The following is a 23,136-nucleotide window of genomic DNA, read 5'->3' as shown; positions in this document are numbered from 1 at the left end:
CTCCCTTTATTTTTTTTCCGCACTCTGTTAGCCCATCTAACCCTGTCGGCTAGGCGTTATACGGCCGGGGGTTGGGCCGGGTCTTGCCTCAAGATGCTACGCTAGTCAGCCGTGCAACGCCTGTCAATCAGACGCTACACAGTCTAAGAAGAAAGAAAAACATGATAAAGGCTCTACAAAACTCCCTTGGAGCGGTTGTAGTAGACCCGGCAGAGCTGAAAGCTATGGCAAATGAGTTCTACCAAATTTGTATGCTTTGGAGGGGGTGCATAACATGGAGGCTGTTTTACAGCATGTTCCTAGGAAGGTAACAAATGATATGAACACAACACTTTGTGCCCCATACACTAATGAGCGGGTGAAAGTTGCATTGTTTCATATGTTCCCAACAAAGGCGTCGGGCTCAGATGGTTATCCTGCACATTTTTATCAGCGTCACTGGGACATTTGTGGAGACGAAGTCACAAGGATTGTCCTGAGGATAGTACTGGGAGAAGAAAGTTCGGATTGTATCAATGACACGGTGTTAGTACTTATCCCCAAGGTAACAAATCCTACAGTTTTGGCCCAGTTCCGACCCATCAGTCTTTGTAACGTATTATACAAGATAGCATCAAAGGTAATATCAAACAGATTAAAACTTATATTGCCTGACATAATTTCTGCGGAGCAGTCAGCATTTGTTCTAGGGAGGTTGATAACGGATAATATCATATGTGCATATGAGTGCCTACACTTCATGAAAAGGTCCAGGTCAGAGGCCAACTCATTTTGTGCGTTGAAGTTGGACATGATGAAGGCCTATGATCGATTGGAGTGGCCATATTTGAGAGCTATCATGGCAAAACTTGGCTTTGCAGAATAGTGGATAAATATTGTGATGGGCATAGTGTCATCAGTATCTTTCCGAGTGCTCTTCAATGGTGAGAAACTTGATCCATTTAGACCAACTAGAGGTATTCGGCAGGGAGACCCAATCTCCCCCTAATTATTCTTGATTGCAGCAGAGGGCCTTTCGTGCCTCCTCAAATCCAGTACTCAGTCATTGTTTGCGGGTATCCAGGTGGCCCCGACGGTGCCAATCATTAACCACCTCTATTCGCAGATGACAGACGGTTGCTTTTCAAGGCGAATGTAGAGGGATCCGGTGTGGTGTAAAACCTACTTGATACTTATTGTGGTGCATTTGGGCAGCGGATAAATAATGAATAGTCATCGATATTTTTCAGTAAGGGGTGTCCGGTGGCTGTGAGAGAGGCGGTCAAAAACACTCTTTAGGTACACAATGAATCACTGAATGAACGATATCTAGGTATGCCTACAGATGTGGGTCACTCGAAGAATGGTACATTCAAATATTTGCGCAATCGTGTTTGGGAGAAGATAAAAGGCTGGATGAAGAAGCTCTTGTCATCGGCAAGTAAAGAAGTGTTGATCAAATCAGTGGCCCAAGCAATTCCGGTCTTTTCTATGTCATGTTTCAGGTTGCTGAGAGGACTTTGTGAAAGTATCACTTCCATCATACGACAATTTTGGTGGGGAAGTAAGCAGGGGAAGCAGAAGCCTAGCTGGGTGGCATGGGATATATTGACTCGACCAAGCTTGGCGGTCTAGGTTTTCGTGATTTGGAAATCTTCAACCTCGCGCTGCTTTCTCGCCAGGCTTGGAGACTGTTGACGGATGAGTCATCATTGAGTGGAAGGATTATGAAAGCGGTCTACTACCCAAAGTGCTCATTATTAGAGGAGGAGCTGGGGGCACATCCTTTCCAGATTTGGCGGACGATCCTTGATGGGTGCGACATCCTTGCGCAAGGAATAATCAGAAGAATCGGGGACGGTAAAACCATAAATATTTGGAGCCAAAACTAGATTCCCCGGGACAGTTTTAAGAGACCCATTACCTCTCTGGTCCCAAATCCGCCTCAGATGGTGGCCCAACTAATTAATGCTACAAGCTCATCTTGGAACGTGGATCTTGTAAGGGCGACTTTCACTCAGTTTGATGCGGCGGAAATTTTGAAGACACCCATATGTACGCAGAGGATAGAGGACTTTTGGGCATGGCATGAGGAAACTAGAGGTGGACTCAGTTTATGTTATGCTTATCGTATGATCTTGCGTACAAAACATGGCCGGGAAGCTTAGCTTAATGAACAGGGGGAGGTTGTCATTGCTAGCGTTGCTGATAGCCGCCTCCACCCCACGAGAAGGAGAGGGAGAGTCACAATCGCGGCCGCGGCCGCGCCCTCTGTTCCCTCGCCCGCGACCTCTACTGCGGGCCTGCCGACGACCTCTGTACATGGCGTTGGCAGATGATCGGAAGCCTGATAGTGTTGGAAATATGCCCTAGAGGCAATAATAAAATGATTATTATATTTCCTTGTTCATGATAATTGTCTATTATTCATGCTATAATTATATTATCCGGAAATCGTAATACATGTGTGAATACATAGACCACAATGTGTCCCTAGTGAGCCTCTAGTTGACTAGCTCGTTGATCAACAGATAGTCATGGTTTCCTGGCTATGGACATGGGGATGTCATTGATAACGGGATCACATCATTAGGAGAATGATGTGATGGACAAGACCCAAACCTAAGCATAACACAAAGATCGTGTAGTTCGTTTGCTGTAGCTCGGTGAAGCCTTGGCGCCTCCCTCTCCCCTGCTACACCTCTCCCTCTCGCAGAAGCTCGGTGAAGCCCTGCTGCGATCACTGCTGCATCCACCACCATGCCGTCGTGCTGCTGGATCTTCATCAGTCTCTCCTTCCCCCTTGCTGGATCAAGAAGGAGGAGACGTCATCCGCTCCATACGTGTGTTGAACATGGAGGTGCCGTCCGTTCGGCACTTGGTCATCGGTGATTTGGATCACGGCGAGTACGACTCCATCATCCCTGTTCTCTGAACGCTTCCGCTCGTGATCTACAAGGGTATGTAGATGCACTCCTCTCTCCCTCATTGCTAGATGACTCCATAGATTGATCTTGGTGATGCGTAGAAAATTTTAAAATTCTGCTACGTTCCCCAACAGATAGTCCGTCACCCAACATCTCCATCCTTTGATTGAAAGCTGAAATCTGCGAGAAAATATCATCAACAGTGATTGAGTTTTTGATGGCACCTTGCAATGATGGGATGGTAATCCCGATCAAGGCCGGCGAGGATGTAGTCGACCATCTTACCGTCGGTCATTGTGTTAGAATAAATTCGAGGCATATCATTGATTATCCGAGGACCAAGCAATCACACGAGCACGACACCGAGATTTGTTAACGAGGTTCACCGACATGGCTACATCCTCGGGGCTTGACTATGGGTGCTCCTCCCCATGACACCATTACAATACCGCACCCGGTCGCCCTGGACACCGGCACATGCCGCCGGCTTCCCCTATGTTCCGGTGCTATTATGTTGGCATAGGTTACATCGTGTGTCTACCCCCGCTATATATGAGAGGCCTAGGATACAAGTGTTCTATTAGGACACGACTCCATATCCTATCTAAACACAATACAACTACAAGTCTAACTGTAACCTACCTCGTACACAATATTCGGCACAATTCTAGCAAACTCCACCTTGGTGAATATTCTCCACCACCTTGAATTCGTCCATGCATCAAACTTCCATGTACATTGGACTTGAGCTTATCCCATGAGTACCGCTGCTACTCCAAAGACTCCATATGACTCCACCTGCAACTTGTAGTCCCTTCTTTTCTTGACCACAGTCAACACTCGAGCAAAATTAAGTTCCTTGTTACTCTAGTTTGTGCTCCCAACTTCCAGAGTATCAGTCCAACGCCATCACACACTGATCACCGACCTGCGTGAAAAAGAACAACTCATATATTGGGTGACACATATAAGAGTTACCTGAACTCAACATCTCCGCTCCTTTCTTGACTGTCTGTCTGAAATTTGAAGAAATTTCACCATTGCTTTTAGTCATCCCGAGTCAAATTCGCAGTTGTCTCACCACATGTATGACCACCAGAGCCCTGGCCCGTCTCCATTTTTCCTCGTGCGTACCGCACGCCTCGCCGCTATTATGCGCCGAGCCTCCGCTGTCCCGGTCGAGCCTCAAGGGTCGCGAACCCACACCACTCAACCTCCACTGCAGAGTACTACCGATCACCACCGACCGATGACGAGTTTCACGCTTCCATCAGACCACTGGGCTCCAGTCCGAACTGCATGTCACTCGCTTTTCCCGCTGAATAGGCTTCGATTCTCTGGATCCTTACACCGTAGCCCCTCAATCCAGCTCCACCTCCAACATGACTCCATGGTACATGATTATTCCACCCTCGCGCCCCGTCGACTTCAAGCTCTGTGTGTACACCGTCTTGAATCAACCCCGTGCCATAGTATTGTCGAAGCCACACAAACCCTCGGGGCCTGCGCCACGTGTGTCCACGCCCAGAAGTCGGTCACCATCAGCATCACGCCCCTATGCTGTCGTCACCGATCCCACCATCGTCTTCTGTACCAACCGACTTGCGTCGATCCTGTCAGACTGTCCAGTCCGACCCAGCCGAACTCGTTCGACTGTATGACACGCTCGAGGCTCCCAAATCGTCTTCCATGAATTTCCATCCATCACATGATAATTCCATCTCAGTTGGCATGACTTCCCGCAATGCCTTCAAGCATCCTTGATGTGCCAACAAATCTTTCATCCATGTCTGCCATAACCCAAGGTTTTCAGCTCCGCAAACTTCTCCACCTCAAACCTGGTACCCGTTGGCACCATGGTTCTTTGTACGGCTGACCCTGCGAAAAATTATCCAAGCTTTCCTCATGTGATGCCCAAGTACACAAGCAAAACCTGGCGTGGTACACCCTCATGTACTAATAGAAATTTCAACCAAAAAACCTTCTGGTCTTCTCACGTGGCGTAGCTCCCTTGGCACAAATTTTGTAATGCTAGCTTTGCCTTGCCTCAGCTCTTCTGATGATGTGTATCAATGAATTTTCTCCGCCGATTCGATCTCCTGCCTTGTGTCATATACCAGGACTCGGTCCTATTCTTTTTATCCAAAATAAATCTCACGTAGCTACACAAACGTGTCTTCAGATCAGCGGCACCCTTTCATGGGCCTCAGCACACATCTGGCCCGCTGCTCCTTCTCGGCCCCAAGCCACGGCTGCAAGCCGCACGGCCAGCCTGCCCACAAGCCGCTGCCCCACGTACGCGTCTTGTGCTGGACCGTGTGCACCGCTGCAGCTGTTTGCGGCTGCCGCAACACGCCGAGATTGATCTATCACCGTTGTAGCCACCCGCACCGATTCCGATTACTGCTCGAAGATTACAGCACGACAAACTCGGCTTTAGATCGCAACTCGCCGACATCCTATGTCCCGTATTATGATCACTTCCTGCAGATTTACGTCTATGCTTCTTCGTACTCTAGATCAACTTCAACGGTCTCTTTGAACCTTGCTCTGATACCACTTGTTAGAATAAATTCAAGGCATATCGTTGATTATTCGAGGACCAAGCAATCACACGAGCACGACACCGAGATTTGTTAACGAGGTTCACCGATATGGCTACATCCCCGGGGCTTGACTATGTGCGCTCCTCCCCGTGACACCGTTACAATACCGCACCCGGTCCCCCTGGACACCGGCACATGCCGCTGGCTTCCCCTGCGTTCCGGTGCTATTATGTTGGCATAGGTTACATCGTATGTCTACCCCCGCTATATATGAGAGGCCTAGGATACAAGTGTTCTATTAGGACACGACTCCATATCCTATCTAAATACAATACAACTACAAGTCCAACTGTAACCTACCTCATACACAATATTCGACACAATTCTAACACATTGGACGACCGGCGGCTGGAAGCTCATCTCCGAGACTCTTCATCTTGACGATGAAGGAGTTGCTTGACATGTTGCCCTTCTTGGTGTTGGAGATGGCAATTCTCAGATTTGTTATCCGAGATTGGGACTGCGCAGCAAATAGTGCGGTAAGAGCAGTCCATAGATCATGAGTACTTTCCTTACCAATGACCTGCGCCAAGATTTTGGGAGTGAACCAATTCGACATGTAGCTCGGAACCTGTTGATCTTTCGCTAGCCACGGGCCATACAGAGGGTTTTGCTCCATGGCCGTGGTATTGCCCGCCTTCGCGACCTCCACCGTTCTTGGTGGTGCGGCATCTGTACTGTCGAGAAGGCCAGTTACTTGCGCGCCTCGCAGCGCTGGCATCACCTGCGCTTTTCAGAGAAGGTAATTCCCTCTTGTGAGCTTTTCTGTTAGAGGGGCTCCGAGGTTGAGGGCGACGACGCTAGAACCAGCCATGGTGATAGGATTTGGGTTCCTGGCGATGATTGGGTTTGGGTTTCTGTTCTCTGGATGATGGGATCGCTACATGATGATAAAAGGCTAGGCTTTGTATACCATGTTAGAATCTATGAAGCGTTCCTTCTCTCCCAAAGAAGAGTCGCGTGTGTATATTTATTGAGGCTGAAATCCTTGTCTGGAGTACAAGAGAGGAGGAGATCGATCCAGTCATTACAGAGAAAGAGAGATAGATTCAGATACGAGGGAAGATAGTTGAGATTACATGGCGTGAATAACTCAAACTCTAACACAATAAACTATAGAGCAGATAAAGGAGATGAAAAGTGCATGATCGTATTGCTGCCAGTTTTGTAACTTGAGGAGGAGATGTTGGAAAGGAAAAGTACACAGGAGGAGAGGTGTCTGGTGCATCGGTCTTTTGCCACACATCGCCCGCTTTAACACAACGTATCGCATGGGAGCTAGGCCGATGTGTGGCAAAACCGTTTTGGAGCTCGGCCTCCAATGGGGCCTCCAAATTCAAAATTCAAATTTCATCAAAATTCATGTTTTTATGTTTCAATAATTCTGAAAAAAGGTACATACATGAAGGCATAGCACACATGTGTGTAAATTTTCAGGGCAAAATACGATGAAATGAGGGAAGAAGGTTGGAGAAAGAGGCTCGGCGGCGTTCCGTGCCTTCGCCCTCGCACGACGTTTCGTACCTTCGCCCTCACACGAGAGGCATGCCGGTCCTCGACCCTGGACTTGCCATCGGACCTGGGGCACCCGGCGCATCCAAGGTAGAGCACATTGGCGTTGTTGACCTTGGACTATGAGCAGAATATCCCCGGGATGATGACACAACACAGGAGTTGCACGGCCAGACTGGGTCCATCCGGGGTGGAGCGCTTATTCCTCCAGCTACCTCCCATCGACTTAGGATCTGCCGCGATCGCGTGCCTTGAGCCACCGACGCCGGCTTATCCAAGCCCCTCTTGCACGGACGCAATGGATTCCCGTTGTCACGACTCGGGCGGTGAAGCTTGAGCGAATTTCTACCGGGACCGGCGGAGAGTCGGGCGAACGACAAACTCCTCGTCCCGACATGGGACAAGGTCCCAGTCGATGGATCCAAAGTTGCTGGACTCGGATCCGCTACCCACCATGTAGAAGAGGAGGTAAGGACGAGGGATGGAGTGGACTGAGAGTGAAGTGGAGTGGGAGGTGGGGTTTCATCCAGATGCAGATAGATAGGTTATATTTGTAGGGTCGGGTGGGTTAACATGGGCCAAATTTGATGTAGCACACATGTGCAGGCCTCTATATATCGACCCCGGTTATGAACTCGTAATGGTGTGCCAGTCAGCCTGGGCATCTAGAAATACTCCTAAAGAAAATCTAGAAACAGGTTAAAAGGTCCTGTTGGGTAGTATTTTTGTGACTGGTCTTTGATCGGGCCATCCGTCATGACATACAGGGAGGGAGGGATACTTCAGCTGTAGATCGAAAAGAGCAAATGGAGGACGGGCTCCACGGTGGACTTAAAAAAAAGCATATTTCCACATTACAAAAAAAATCGATTTTTTTACATACACAAATACATGTATAACACATCCAGGAAAAATTTCATAACAATATACTTTAATATGTGGTGTACAACATACATGAAAATGGGCCATTTTTATTGTTTTGGGCCGGGTTTTTTTTTCATGCAGCTTGCAAATCATAATATTTTTGAACGAAATTTTACAAATCCATCACGAATATGTATAAGTTTTCACAGAATTTTTTCGATTTTTTTGAACTTGAAAATATTATCATTTTTGAATATATATTGAAATAAAATCCACCAATGTACCCGTCCACCGAAACTACTCTACTCTACTCGGGTCCGTATTGTACCCACCCATCAGACCGGACGAACCAATCGCCTGCAAATTGCCTTGTTCGGCGCGTCAGTCGAGGGTGCATACACACACTCCGCAAGTGCCACCCAGAACCGAATCTCCTCCGCTGCAGCCGCAAGCAGCGACAGCCCCGGCGAGGCGGCGACTGAGGAGAGGAGGGGCTGCTGACAGCGGGATCGAGCGATGACAGGTGAGCCCAGCGCCCAATGGAGTCCCTCCACGTGTCTCCCCACCTGACCGGAGGAGCCGTCTGTCCTTGCAGCTGTCCGGCGGCAGGCGGCGGCGAAGCGGGGCGGAGGCGGCGCGGCCGGGAAGAACGCATTGCTGGCGGCGGACGGGAGCAAGAGGTGGGGGGAGAAGTTCTTCCTGCTGTACACGCCCTTCTGGCTCACGCTCTGCCTCGGCGTCGTCGTCCCCTTCAAGCTCTACGAGGTACTACCAGCGCTAGCCGCCCTCGCCTGCTGGTCGATCGATCTCATCCTGGGAGCGTTTTGGTGGATCCTAAAGCGAAGATGGGATCCTGAGAGAAAGATTCGATCTTGCTGATTTGTTTTGTAGCGACTGGATCAACTATCTTCTTCCTCTTATATAAGCATTCCTGTATTTTTTTATTGTGGTGATGTGCAGAGTTTCACGGAGCTGGAATATCTGGTTCTTGGATTGGTGTCAACCGTGCCTGCCTTTCTCATCCCTCTGTTCCTCGTAGGAAAGGTAATTTGGCACCCTCCTTCTAGGCTTCTACTCACTCGTCAGATCAACTTCTGAAGATCTGTTCGACGTGACATTCAGTCTTCAGAGGTTAACCGTGTCCCCATGATTACTCTTCGTAGCAAAGAAAGGGCGGTATCTGCGCAGCAGTATTACTGTTTCACCAAATTCAGGTGTCCGCTGTTAAGTGAGAATGGAGAAACATTGTAGTAGTATGCATAAACATAGACATTAACATTTTATCGCAATTAAGATGACAACTAGAGTTGAGAAAACATTTTACAATACTGCACCATTATGATGGAACAGCAGGAGGGTTGTCTCGGCAAGTCAGCTTCTCCATTAGGATGGGCTCCTCTCACTTGCAGCTCTCTTATCTGAGCTTCAGTTTTGCATTGCATCTTTTCCCTTCTGATCTGTCTTCCTATTTTCGGCCATAAACTATATCTTCTTAATTTGGTCCATAAAGGATGCAAATTTGAGCTTATTATGTTACTCTTGTACTGGTGTGTACACCAATCATATATTTGAAAGTTAATTTGATTTTTCTCTCCATTTCAGGCAGATAGTATTAGAAGTTTAAAAGATCGTTACTGGGTCAAGGTATGTATTTTCAGTGTGGATCTTTTGTAAGCCAATTTGTTCCAGAAATGAACACTGTCCCGGAAAGCCCCACAGTTGTATGTAATATGATTCTGTTATATAGACCTGGTTCAGGATTATATTTTTCACTACAATTATACTGTACTCAGATTTAACTTTGACCTACAGAAATTTAAAAGTGCTCGTATAACAATTTATGTATCAAGCGTTTACCATATTTTTGCCAAGTGACACTCATGAAAGCTTTTGTAATATAAACTCAGCAAGCTACACTGTATGAACAAACACTAGTGATATATTATCTTCAGTTACGACAGTACTTACTTTGTTGCTAAACTACTAATACAGGTATAATGAGCAGCACTTCTCATTGTCTATGGACTTAGTTTTATTTGGTAATGCATTTTCTCACATTATCTCTTCGAAACTGTTTGCTAAATCCATGATACATCTTTCAATTGCAGGCTAATGTTTGGATTATAATTTTCAGTTATGTCGGTAACTACTTTTGGACGCATTACTTTTTCACAGTTCTTGGTGCGTCATATACTTTTCCATCATGGAGGATGAATAATGTAAGATCCTGTTCACACAAGGGATGGATGGGTGGAGAAATTTCACTGAGAGTGCTACTCTTTACAAATATTTTATTTTGTCAGATACATGTTCTTTTTACTTACTATACCTGTAACATATTTTTGCGGAATACTACTATAAAGTCAATCAAATTGTCTCATTTCATAGCTTTGTTCCCACTTCATATATCCCCTTCCATCATTTCTCTTCTGCAAATTAGGGGTTAATAGCAGGGTTGAAGTTTCTGCATATTAGTTGAGTACCACATGCTGATGGTATCATTCATCAATTCAGATTTTATATTTAATTTAAAACTTTTTTTGGTTGCTACATAGTTTCCGTTATGTTATGTACATTATTGACACAAATCAGATACATATCTGTTGCAACCCTTCTGTTGTAACTCTGTAGTGCATCTGTGGGATAGTAACTAGTTATTCAAATGTGCTACACTAATTCTACTTATTTGTTTCAATGCTTAATGATTTTCTTCATGTTTCAGGTACCCCATACAACATTTCTCCTGACCCATGCCTGCTTCTTATTTTATCACATGGCATCAAATATGACACTTCGTAGATTACGTCACTCTACAGCTCACCTGCCACAGTCTATTCGGTGGTTGTTTGAAGCCGCGTGGATTTTAGCACTCTCATACTTCATTGCATACTTGGAGACCCTAGCCATTGCAAATGTATGTTCCAGCATATATTTCTTGATGCATAGGGTGCTATGAATATTATGAGATTTTTCTCCCCAGTCTACTAATATTTAACTTTCATCTGCTTGCGTACAGTGGTGATCATCAATATTTTGTGCCTTAATTCTAGAGTACAAACTATTTTGATTGAATCCAATCTTTTATTACTTTTTGTGTGTGTGTGTCTCATGCAGCTCAATTGCACAGAACCCATCTACTCTAACTATGTATCCTGCTGGACTAGGTAGATAACAGAGAACATGCAGACAATGCCTTTGAATCTCTAGTCATGGGCAAGTGTGGATAAGAACTTCTAGGCAATCCTTGATATCTCTTAATTTTAAGTGCTAGGTCATATCAAGTTTGTACGTATTGTCCCTTAAAATATAAATCAGTGGTAGCTTGTGCAATGCTTTAGACACATGTTCTACTGTTCACTGTGCGGGCATTGTGAGCCTGGAATCAGTTCTCTGATGCACCTGGAAGCAACTAGGTAAATATAGTCAAATAGTTTATACTTACATACGAAACAGATGTCATACGTAAATAAATTTCAAACAGTGCCCAGTTATTGACACTTAACATTTCGAGGAAATTACTGCTTCCTATTTTGGTTGCCTGACATGGGGAAATCTTTAGTTCCTAATGTAGATTGTATCATCTATTTGACTAAGATTCATCTACCTTATGTCCCACGAATTAAACGCTGTAGTGATTTTCTTCGTGTAGTGTTTACATTTTTTCTGTAACCAGAGTTTTTTCTATCAGTCTTGTTTATTTTTCAATGCATCAGAATTTCGTAAGGTACTTGGGAAAATTAAATAAAGCAAAACATTCTACCCCCATGTTGCAACTATTTTGTAGCATCACATCAAATTGTATCACGAAGTTATGTTATACACAACCACAGTATGTCATTATTTGTGATGTACATACTACATACAGTTGATGTTGTTTTCACTTTTCAGTGATGCTATCCAGAAAGCTAAATGTTTCCTTGCTTATACGTACTAAATTTTTTCTGCTTCTGCATCCTTTTTCTATTTGTGAATGAAGCCAAGATACTACATTCCTGATGTTAAAATTGACCTTGCAGTTTCCATATTACGAATTCGTCGATCGGGACATAATGTACAAAGTTGGATCATTGTTTTATGCAATTTACTTCCTCGTCAGCTTTCCAATGTTCTCAAGGTAAAACTTGTCTGAATTTAGTCTCCTTTTCTCCTCTTTCTGCTATGACTTTATCCATCGAGCTCATTGTTAAACAGCAATATCTGGTTCTGAACTCTGTCAATGCTTGCCAAAACATTTAAGCTTTTCTCTAGCTGGCTATATTAAACATCGGTATATTGAATAACCAAAATAATATAGTTCTGAATTCCAACAACCTACTTCATTCGCATCATCGCAGTTGGGTGCATAGGCTTCTCACTGTTTTCTCTTTACCTAGTTCTCAATCTCATAATCCATATTCAACTCTGTGTAACTCTTATTTGGCATTTTCAGGATCGACGAAAAAGCAGAGAAGTGGGACCTTCCCAGGGTGGCCGTCGATGCTCTGGGCGCAGCCATGCTCGTCACAATAATACTCGATTTATGGCGCATATTTCTGGGGCCAATCGTACCCATCCCCGAATCAAGACGGTGCGCACAGCCGGGGCTTGCATGGTTCCATGCGCAGAATGAAAGCGTCTAATCCAGGAACAAGATGAATTCTTCTGTTCCCACATGTACCGTCGACCCCAGCCATTGCCGCTGTCCTTCAAGAGTGTTCGCCTCTCCATTGGAGGGATGAAAACTGCTGATTAATGGATCGATTTGTTGTCTGCATGTAGTATTTGCTTCGTGCGTGCGAATAGCGAACTGGTAATTTGTAAGTTCAGCCTGATCTTAGAACCTGTTTTGAATAAGCTAGTGGCAATGAAGATTTGATGTCAGCCAGAAAGTGATTCTTGACGCAGCACGGTCTGTGTGCGGCTCGAAAGTAGCCTTCGGGGTGCTTGGGGCATGCATGTCTAATACTCGGGTCTCCTTTGATTGACAGGAATTTTGTAGAATTCTAAAGGATAGGAATTTTATAGAAAAAAGAATCCTTTGAAGCCCTTTGGTTTGTAGGAATGAATTTCTATTCATACATGGGATATGAGTCAAGCCTTCACATTTCAAAGAAAAAACATTAGCCTAGACTCGAGTGAAAAAATTCCTAGCCTACGCGTGGCCGAGGGGCAGCTCCCCGAGTTGTTGCCGGCGTCGGATGTGTTACCGTCCTAGATGCAGTCGCTGGACCTATGATCGTCCAGCAACGGGCATGTTGTATCCGTGCAACACCTCGGCACTAAGTGGGAAGTTGGGGTGGGCTGGCGGGTTAATGTAATGATGTTGTATCCGTGCAACACCTCGGCCAAGAGGCCGGAGAGCTGGCGCGGGCTTCAGGTGCAGAGTGTCGATGATGAAACCTCATATCGCTTCGCTTGGGAGCCCAGAGCGAGGGCTATGGATGCAGACTCCAAAGCGTGCTCGGGAGCAGTGTCCATTGCCCGGAGAAGTGGTGGGATGTGAAGGCGGATGCCACCATAGCGGTTGATGCCGAACTCAAGGTTTCTGAAGAAGAGGGCTCTGATGGGGGGGTGGGTGGTGGGTTTGGTGTAGAGTCGACCCGTCTCATCCACAAACAAAGGTGAGGGAGTCAAAGATGACTTTGGCCCGACATGAATACGCAGGCTGAAAGTTGATATCCAATCTGGGCTACATCTCTGATCAACGCAACTCCCGCCTGGCGCGCCAACTCCCCATTTAGTCCCGATCTGGTGGTGCGCAGGACTAGTAGTATCAGACGGGATCACTCACGGAGGGTTTACCCAAGTTCGGACCCTCATCATGGAGGTAACATCCCACTCCTGCTTTGGTTATTGATTGATGAGGAAATGCCTCGTGTGAGAGGGTCACAATATGCATAGTGATGTTGTTATCGAGACTACGAATGGTATGACATGCCTCGAACTACCCTTGGTCTTGCCTTATAAAGGGCAACGAGACCTAAGGTTACAAGTTTGCTACCTGACCTAAGGTCCAGGCCGATGAGGGGTTCTTGACTTGCACGTCAAGATGAGAATCTTCCAAAAGGAGGGCTTTCTATGAAACGAGGAACCCTGACCATACCTTTGCTTGTTGGGTCTTGAGGTCAGCCCACTGACCGACTTCCCAGCTGACGGGCCACCCCAATATAATAAACTATCGATGTGCTTTGTCGTGTCGTTCTTCATTCATGGAGCCTTTTATTCTGTTGGCCTCTATTTTTGGAGGTGATGGCAGTATCTGGAAGACAACAATGTACCCTCCCTTCGGCAAAGAAGTAGCACGACATCCCTCCCCCACACCCACGGCATAAAAAATCAGCGACTAGCACCACCCCTTTCACACGAGCACCGACAATAAGGAAAACTCACCGCGATGCATATATAGTCCACACACACTACACATCGCTTGCAATTGGGCCCAACAACCATATAGTCGGACAATCCACTTACAGCCAGGCCCTAAGCGCCGCCCAGCCCCACTGCACCACAACTCCCTCTCTAGGGAGCTTAGTAGTTGTAGTAAGTGACTCGTCGATCAAGTGGGGAGAGATTGGGCTGGTATGCATGTGGGCCATATGTTTAGTTGGTTCCATATGCCATAGGGGTTTGATTGTTGTTTGACGATAGGATTGGTAAATCTGATTTGGCGAGTGCAACTCATACACAACGCCCACACGTTGCCGAGCGATAGCTTGTAATGGGCAAACCTATTAGCCTCCACCCTGTTTTGTTTTTTGGGACTTGTTACCTATTTTTAAAATATATATTTGCCCCTTTTTCAACTCTTTTTTACTTTTACTTTCTTTTTTTGCTATAAAATCATGATTTTTTGAAAATGTTGTAATTTTTTAAATTCATAAATACTTGTTCAATTCATGAATATTTTTTCAATTTCATGAACTTATTTCAAATTAATTATTTTTTTAACTCTGCAAACTTTTTATAATCTACAAAAAGCAGAGGTTTTTTTTTCTGTTTCCTGAACAATATTATTTTTTGAGAATCATTTCTTGAACTAGTAAGAGCAAATAGATGATGTAAAATACACCATCAAATTAAAATTTACATCACCAAAAAATGGGTTTTTACATCATAAAAAAATCTCTAACTTCAACAAATGACCTCCAACTCCAAATGTAAAATTTACGTCACCGCGGAGGCGGCCATGGTGAGGTGCACCTCAGCGGTGATTAGTGGCCGCCGGGTCTGAGGAGGCGTCCATGAGGTCCGTTGGCGGCAGTTAGGGCTGCGCGCGTTTTGGTCGAGTGATGCAAATTTGCATCACTTGATGCCCTATTTTACATCACGAGCAAATCTCGAGTAAAAAAAAAATTACATCCTGTTGGAGCAGCGTTTTTGTGCCTTGATGATGTGAAATAATATTTTACATCTACATTATTAATCGGAGTTGCTCTTTTTTAGGGATTATTGGAGATGCTCTAATTGGCTTCCATGAGGGAAGAACGATGACAGCGGCGCGCCTTTGGCTCGTTCCAGTTATCGTAGTCGTTATTAGGTGGTCTACAGGCTTGGATGTAATTTTTGTTACTTCTCATGTTCTTTATGCTGCCATGATATTTGATGAATACCAGATCTGAGTTTTTTTCTGAAAAAAAACTGCCTGTTTTTTTCATGAACAGTGATGGAGCGAACGAGTGAGTGGCGACCGAGCCAGTGCCTACAAACCAAAGGGTCCTCTTCAGTGCGCACGCACGCAAGCAACCCAAAGCCCTGACGCCGAGGATAGGATTTTGCTCCTCCCCCAAATCCCTCCGGCCATGGCCTCCTTCCCGCTGGCATCCGCCGCCCGTTCCCTCCCCACCATAGCGTCCCACCTCCCGGCAGCCGCGACCACCCGCAGCGTCTCCATCCCGGCCTCCCCCGTCCCCGCGGCGAAGAACGCCGCCTCCTGCAGCCTCAGCACCAGGAGCCGCCGCAGGCCAGCCGTTCGACGGAACGCCGCGGAGACCTACGTGCCAGGCTCCGGCAAGTACATCGCGCCGGACTACCTCGTGAAGAAGGTGTCGGCCAGGGAGCTGGAGGAGCTCGTCAGGGGGGAGCGGAAGGTGCCGCTCATCGTGGATTTCTACGCTACCTGGTGCGGGCCGTGCGTGCTCATGGCGCAGGACGTCGAGACGCTCGCGGTCGAGTACGAGGACAGCGCCTTGTTTGTCAAGGTGGACACGGACGAGGAGTACGAGTTCGCGAGGGATATGCAGGTACGGGGACTGCCCACGCTGTATTTCTTCAGCCCGGATCAGGGCAAGGACGCCGTTAGGACCGAGGGGCTGATTCCTATTGAAATGGTCAGGAACATCATCGAAAACGAGCTGTGAGTTTTGTCTGGGCAACGTAGTGTCTGTAGTAGCTACATTATTTAGCTGAGTCTTGTAGTAGTGATTAGTATTTCTTTAGGTGCAGCCTGCGGTGGTTGATTCGAGCTTTGTGTTGCTGTTCGGCCGCAGGTTCGCGTATGCAAGATCTGCATGAGCAGAATGTAGCATCAGGGTTTGAGCCTGAGACTAACAAATTGGTTCTCTATTGCACTATTCTTGTGTGCTTTGTCATTGAGAGCATGATTGGCTTGCTGCCAATATTTGGCTAGCCTTGCACCGTCGGCGGTTGTGCTGATAGGTTCATCTCGTCTCTATTTCCTGGTGGTTAAACAGTCAGTCACGTCTCCCATTACCTGTGTTATGTGCATTTTCCAGTTCGTTGGCGGTTGTTCTATGCGGATTTGGTTGGTTTATATGCTTTGCACGCGATGTATTTGTTGTTCTTCCAAATGTGGATACGGTGGTGTTGTAGTTCATAAACGTGTGATGCTGCATGTACTTGATGGATAAACATGGTTGCTAGGTTCTCTGCTGGCCTTTGTTAATGGATGCCTCATCTTCTGGGTGATCGTGGTCGGTGGTGCATTGCCACGGCCGAGTCTTGGCTCGTCTTGCTCTATTCTAGTGTGGGCTGCTTCTTTCCTGCTTCTGCCTCCTTGTGTTCTAGCCCGCTCAGAAATTCCTCGGGCGAGATGTGGCTGTGATGACGTTGTTGGTTACCAGCAGCAACGGACATCATGTCGAGGGTCAGTCTCCCTGGGCTGTTCTCCATTGTGTTCATTCATCTTTGTTCTTTTGCCTTCCTTGTAGTAGAAACAAACCAAACAGATGTTTTCAAAGAACCAGTCAAGATCGCCACAACGTCTGATGGCCATGGCAAGATCACATCCTAGATTATTTTTGTTCACTGTTTTATCTGGTAGCTCCATTGGTCCCTTGGTTTGTTCTGTTCAGAGAAGTATTCCAGATGATCGTCCTAAAAAAGGTAGAGACGTCCAGGTTGCCACCTTTATATTTCAGTAGTGTACGCCGTTTTGTTTGCTGCTAATTATACGATCAACTATCATAAGTTTGTTCTATATTTAGTTTCATGTGCATTTTACACAGCATTTTTTTTCCGAGAGATTTCTTCAGCTAGAGCAAGCATAAAGTGGTCAATGGAATCATTCTCTTCTCTGATAACCAATGTATCGTTCGGTCGAAGAATTATGTGTCTTGGTACATCACCATTTGACCAAAATTTAGGGATCTGGGACATCGACAATGTAAGCCTTTTTAATTTGTTGACAGTCCAAATTTTCATTAGCATCTGTTTTCCTCTGTGATGTTTCCATCTGTGAGTTAACATACTTTCGTAATGTTGCATTGCAAGACTCTGTCACATATCATTTATTGATATACATATCGCATTGCTAATTTTTACTTTTAACTCCGTATACATGTCTTCTCAGTTACCTATCATGAAAACCTAAAACTGCATTGCATAGTACTTAATTAGGCTGTGAATTTACTGTGAACACAGTAAGCAATGGCCATGGCAAGACTATTTCTTATGAACGGTCCACCATCCACATCATCAGTTTTTAGATTCCTTCACATGGCCTGAATTCTTTGTGTAGAAAGTGAATCATATTTATTCTTTAGGTGACAATGCATGATAGTTTTTTCCCAACAGTGATGAACTCTGGAAAGCAGTATATCTCACTCTCCTTTTCCTAGCACCTCGTGACATATTCAATTTCTGAAGTAGTTCATTTCCCTATAATATATTTAGGTATCTTGCATTTGTGCATAATTTGTACTAGCATAGTAGCATTTCATGGCTATAAGAGATTGAGTGAAACCTACTCTTATGTTATGTTAAAATTTGACATTGAAACTAAGATTATTGAGAACTGTACCAACTGACAAACATTGTGTTTCCAGCTCCTTATGATTGGATCTTTCCACTCAAAAAATGAACTCTGGAGAACGGTATATCTCCCTCTCTTTTTCCTCTAAAACAGTTCATTCCCGACACTGCATTTAAGTATCTTGTATTTGCACATAATTTGTACTAGCAATCCGTGGCTTTAAGAAATTGAGTGAAACCTACTCTTTCATGCTTTATACCTAATCATTCGTATTGATTGCGCTGAGCAAAAATGTTGTGTTATAACTTTACAATCGAACACCAAGTTCCCCCTGGACAATTATACATTTTTGTGATCTTTTGGTTCACAAGTTATAGCAATCTGTCATTCTAGGCTTTTTGCTCCAGCATGACAAGGAGTAAAGGACTGCAGCACTGACTGCTTGTTCATGATTCAATATCTATCTGGACTGCAGCACTGACTGCTTGTTCATGATTCAATATCTATCTGGACTGCAGCACTGACTGCTTGTTCATAATAAAAGCAATTCACTCCACAATTTCTGTTTATTGATGTTTTGTTTTTCCTGGTATAGATAATGTAGGCCGATTTCAAGTGTCAAACACAAGCTTAGGCTATATAAATCTTGCCATATAAATTTGTTTCCCTTTTATCTTTTAGCTGCCTAGAATCAGGATCAAACTCTAGAATTATACATATACATATCATTAGTGGTGGAGCTTCGAAGAAAAAGCTGGGCTGGCCAACTCAAAGGAAAGCACAACTATCGAGTCTGCAACTATCCATGAGTTTTTCGTTGTTGCTTTTCTGTAAGGTCTTTGGCCTGTGTGAGTGTCATCTTTGCTTGTACTCGTACCCTATAGCTGGTGACCCAGCAAATGACTCGCTTTTTTGTAAAACAAGAAGAAGGCTTGCCGCTGCAATTTGTAGAATTAAAGAATAGATGAGCGAAAAATATCAGGCCATGAGTACTAGACCGAATAGACGTTGCATGGTTACTGGACTGGGCTAAAAAGCACAGGTATTGTTTTTACCAAAATCCTGGGCGGGCCATGGCCCAGGTTGGCCCCAACTAAGCTCCGCCCCTGCATATCATGCTTGAAAGTTTAGTGTTTCGTAGTGTTTCTTTTTCTGCTCCTCATCAATTGTGATATAAAATTAAATCCCTTTTCCCTTTCTTGAATTTGAATAGAAGTAAAAATAAACTACTCTAGGTAGTTATGTATTCATTTATTCAATAGCCTTTTCATTGCCTTTGAGATGACATATGAGACCAAAGTAAAATTTTCTCTTCTTTTTACTATTATTTGTAATAATGACAGCATTTTACTATGTATGGCTTTCAAAGCAAGACTAATTGGGTATTTGCTATATATATTAAAGAATCTCTGTCTCAATGGGCGATGAAATTATGATGGGTCCATATACTACAGTAGCTTTGGGTGATCAGGAAACTGGTTAAAAAGGGCGAACTGATCTTTCTGATTTGTTGTTTAAGCATGTCTCTAAAATGAGTGATCCAGCTGAGGTTTTGCCTTTATTAAAGCCGTCTGCATCTTCTTTGATGGTAATATAAATTCATGTGAATTCCAATGATGTCTACGTACTTCAGTTCAAAAGGATAAATATTCTGAAGTCCACAAAGTTGTTGAGACCTTCACGATGAAATCTCAAGATCTGTGGCCAAGCACTGGTATGGTTTTGACCTTTTGGTTCTTTTTATTCACTATTTCACTTGCCCATTTTCCCGAAACTTTTATCAATGGCTGAATAAACTGTATGGTGTAGGTTGCAAAGAACATGAGAGGCTACACTGCCCACTCTTTACCATGAATCGATGATTTTACCTAAATAGATCACAACCACATGATCTTCATAAATGTACCGAAACATATCGTGGCCATTACATCTTCATGATAATGTATACTAAAAGCACAATACAACACAAATAAAGAGGGATCGCCTTATATAGGTTCTCACAAAAAGGTAGAACATCAAGCAATTGATTTGGTTGACTCTTTTATAATCAATGGACCACAACGGCACTGGCGGAGCTATGCTGGGGCAAAAGTGTGACGTGGGCCGCCCAGCACAAAAACGGAAAAGGAGTTAGATATGCACAGCCCATCCCGTGAGCAGCCTGACGGAATGACACTTGCTTTTTGAGGTCCGAGTGCCCAGCCAAGTGCAGTCCAGGTGCACGGTCGTACGGCGTAGACGGGGAGTTTGCGTTGTGCTCCAGCAGCCAGGCAGCCGGTCGCAGCGCCGAGGGTGATCCATCCCCTCATGACCCAGGCAGCTAGCACAAGTAATTTGCTTTACTTACCTTAAGACTACCCACACTAGGAGTAACATAGGTGCTCCCTCTGGTCCTTTTTAGTTCTCATATTAGATTTGTCTGAAGTCAAGCCTCGTAAAGTTTGACCAACTTTATAGAAAAAATCATGACTTAAATTTCATGTTGTATAACTTTATCATGGTAGATGTTGATATTTTTCATATAAATATGGTCAAACTTTGTAAAGTTTGACTTCAGACAATTCTTGTATGCAGAGTAAAAAGGACCGGAGGGAGTAATAACATCACAACTAATTTTTTTAAATAATACATTTTTTATTAATTTGCACAAATATTACGCTTAAAAAACAATTTCAGAAATAATACACCGTCGGCCCGCTGCGGACCGACTGGGCCTAGTTAGCCCACAGCAGGCCGAGTGGGTGCACTCGGCCAGTAGCTGGCCGACAGCTGTCCAGCTTGCCACGTGTTGCGCGCGGATTGGGCAGTCCACGTCGCGAGGGGGGAGAGAGGGAGCTGTCGGCGCGGCGGTCACGGGGCGAGCCCTGTCGGCTTACCGCAGGCCTATTGGCTTACCGCGGGCCGATCGGCCAGCTGCGGGCCGACAGGGTGTGGACCCACCTCGCGCGGCACGACAGGCTCCCTGCCTCTTCTTCCTCCTCCCACGCACGCGAGGTTCTTCTTTTGTTCTTTCCTTCTCCTCTCTGTACACCAAAATGCCCCCAATTTCTACACCTAAATGAACCATTTATTTGCGGATTCGGCACCGTGAATGGATTCTACTCAGTTAGGGCAACCAAAAGAGACCTCGATTTACTGATGGGGTAGCTCGTAGCGGTCGTGATGAGCATTTAGGTGGATTTTTTTTCAGCTCATTGGTGGAGCTTGTTGCGGCGGTGGAGGTGGAGGTGGTGGTGGAGAAGTTGGGGCAGTGTGGAGGCGGTGGAGGTGAAGCTCCGGCAGTTTGGTGGAGTTTCCCTCTCCGATTCCGGTGATTGAAGGCCGTCGTTCGTCGTTCGCACGCACGCTTCAAGAGTATATCTCAACCAACATTTTATTTTTCGTAGGTGCTCCGGTAGTATTTGTTAATATGTTTCGATGTGAAATAAATTAGGTGTGTGATTATTGTTATTTGCTCCGGTAGTATACGTAAATATATTTAGATGTTAACTAATTAGTTGTGTAAAAATATTTTAGTTGCTCCGGTAGTATTAGTTATTGAAAAAAATAGCGCGCTACAAAAATAGTGTCACCCCTGAAAATATGTTATTAGCGTGCTATAACGCGTTATAACGTGCTATTAGCGAGACATTGTACATTGATTTATTTTAGCGAGACAATTCTCTATATGCTATAGCGTGCTATTAGCGGCGATATATCGCGCTATTTTTTCAGTGGTATTAGTTGCTCCATTAATATTCTGTAATATATAGCTAGCTAATATATACACATGTCTAATATTTCTTAGTGGGGGTATATTAAGTTGTTGCTTAATATTTGTATTTCGTTGTTGAAAAAATAGGTGAGCCGAGATGTCTGATGTAGTGAACTTCAGATTTTGCTATGGTCCTGGTACTGTCCAAACAACTAAGATGGGAGCAGATCTGAGTGAATTTACTCATATAGATGTGCCAATGAGCGCACCTCAAACATGGTCTGTCAGTCACTTGAAAGAATGGATTGCGGCAAGTTTAGGTCTTGATACTGAAACACACACCGTCGGTGTTCATGCATTGTGGACACGGTCAAGTTCAATAATTTACTTTTATTTGACACTACTAGGAAAAGGCCTATTAATGCACACCGGTTTTGCCTAATAATGGCGCACCACCGGTGTGCCATTAGTATCACGTCACTAGAATTTTTTACTAATGGCGCACCACTAGTGCGCCATTAGTATCTGGTATGGTAATGGCGCACCAGGCAGTGCGCCATTATTTTTGCTCGCGGTGCACGACTAGTGTCTGCTATACTAATGGCGCACCACATGGTAGTGCGCCATTAGTAACAATTTTTTTAATTTTTTTCTTAATCTCAGGTCACTATTTCACCTATGAGATATCCAACACATATATATACAACAAGCATCCATATAACAATCATAGCCAACACACAAGTTCCATCATATATACATACATAGCCAACACACACGTTTCATCATATATACATACATAGCTAACACATAGTTTCATCGTTACATATTACAAAAGTTTCACATTGTTCATCCAACACCGTTATCCATCAATTCACAAAAGTTTAACATTGATACAAAATAAAAACACAAATGGAAAAGAAGCACTCCATCCATGCAAGCTTCCGTGAATTAAATCAAATCTGCAAAATGATAAACAAGAAGTTAGAAGAAGAAAAAGAAGAAGACTAGAAGAATACTAGAAGAAGAAGAACACTAGAAGAAGAAATAAGAAGAATTTTGGAAAAGAAGAAGAATAAGAAGAAGACTATAAGCTTGTTATGTAAACTTGATCATTTTTTGCTAACATAAATTATTTTGGAGCTAACCTATAGGAAACTAAGCATATAAGCTCTAAGTTAGTATATTAGAGCCAACTTAGGTAAAATGAAACTAACCTATGTCATTTTGGAAAAGAAGAAGAATAAGAAAAAGACTATAAGCTTATTATGTAAACTTGACCATTTTGTGCTAACATAGGTTATTTTGGAGCTAACCTATAGGAAACTAAACATATAAGCTCTAAGTTAGCATATTAGAGCCAACTTA

The 23,136-nt window shown here is 44.5% G+C and overlaps 2 protein-coding genes across 2 annotated transcripts; both read left to right on the top strand.

The window, feature by feature from the left end:
• The first annotated feature begins 8,198 nt into the window (after positions 1-8,198).
• Positions 8,199-12,910, top strand: LOC123086881 (cycloeucalenol cycloisomerase). Its single transcript, XM_044508700.1, has 8 exons — positions 8,199-8,411; positions 8,484-8,653; positions 8,849-8,932; positions 9,491-9,532; positions 9,997-10,107; positions 10,611-10,802; positions 11,905-12,002; positions 12,318-12,910. Exons 1-8 carry the CDS (start codon positions 8,405-8,407, stop codon positions 12,505-12,507), a joined length of 894 nt encoding a protein of 297 aa, XP_044364635.1. The 5' UTR covers positions 8,199-8,404; the 3' UTR covers positions 12,508-12,910.
• Positions 12,911-15,563: 2,653 nt separating this feature from the next.
• On the top strand, positions 15,564-16,455 carry LOC123086880 (thioredoxin-like protein CITRX, chloroplastic). The gene has a single exon (XM_044508699.1). It carries the CDS (start codon positions 15,667-15,669, stop codon positions 16,222-16,224), a length of 558 nt encoding a protein of 185 aa, XP_044364634.1. The 5' UTR covers positions 15,564-15,666; the 3' UTR covers positions 16,225-16,455.
• Positions 16,456-23,136: the final 6,681 nt, after the last annotated feature.

The sequence above is a fragment of the Triticum aestivum genome, chromosome 4A (genome assembly GCF_018294505.1).
Source record: "Triticum aestivum cultivar Chinese Spring chromosome 4A, IWGSC CS RefSeq v2.1, whole genome shotgun sequence".
NCBI lineage: Eukaryota > Viridiplantae > Streptophyta > Magnoliopsida > Poales > Poaceae > Triticum > Triticum aestivum.
The sequence above is the reverse complement of the archived record's forward strand: the minus strand, read 5'-3'. Positions and strand labels throughout refer to the sequence as shown.

What these genes read in the sequence shown, in the direction of transcription:
- LOC123086880 (XM_044508699.1), top strand. Translation starts at nt 15,667, where the DNA reads ATGGCCTCCTTCCCGCTGGCATCCGCCGCCCGTTCCCTCCCCACCATA.
- LOC123086881 (XM_044508700.1), top strand. An exon ending in AGACCCTAGCCATTGCAAAT is followed by an intron (nt 10,803 to 11,904) that starts GTATGTTCCAGC and finishes TTGACCTTGCAG; the next exon opens with TTTCCATATTACGAATTCGT. An exon ending in AGCTTTCCAATGTTCTCAAG is followed by an intron (nt 12,003 to 12,317) that starts GTAAAACTTGTC and finishes TGGCATTTTCAG; the next exon opens with GATCGACGAAAAAGCAGAGA.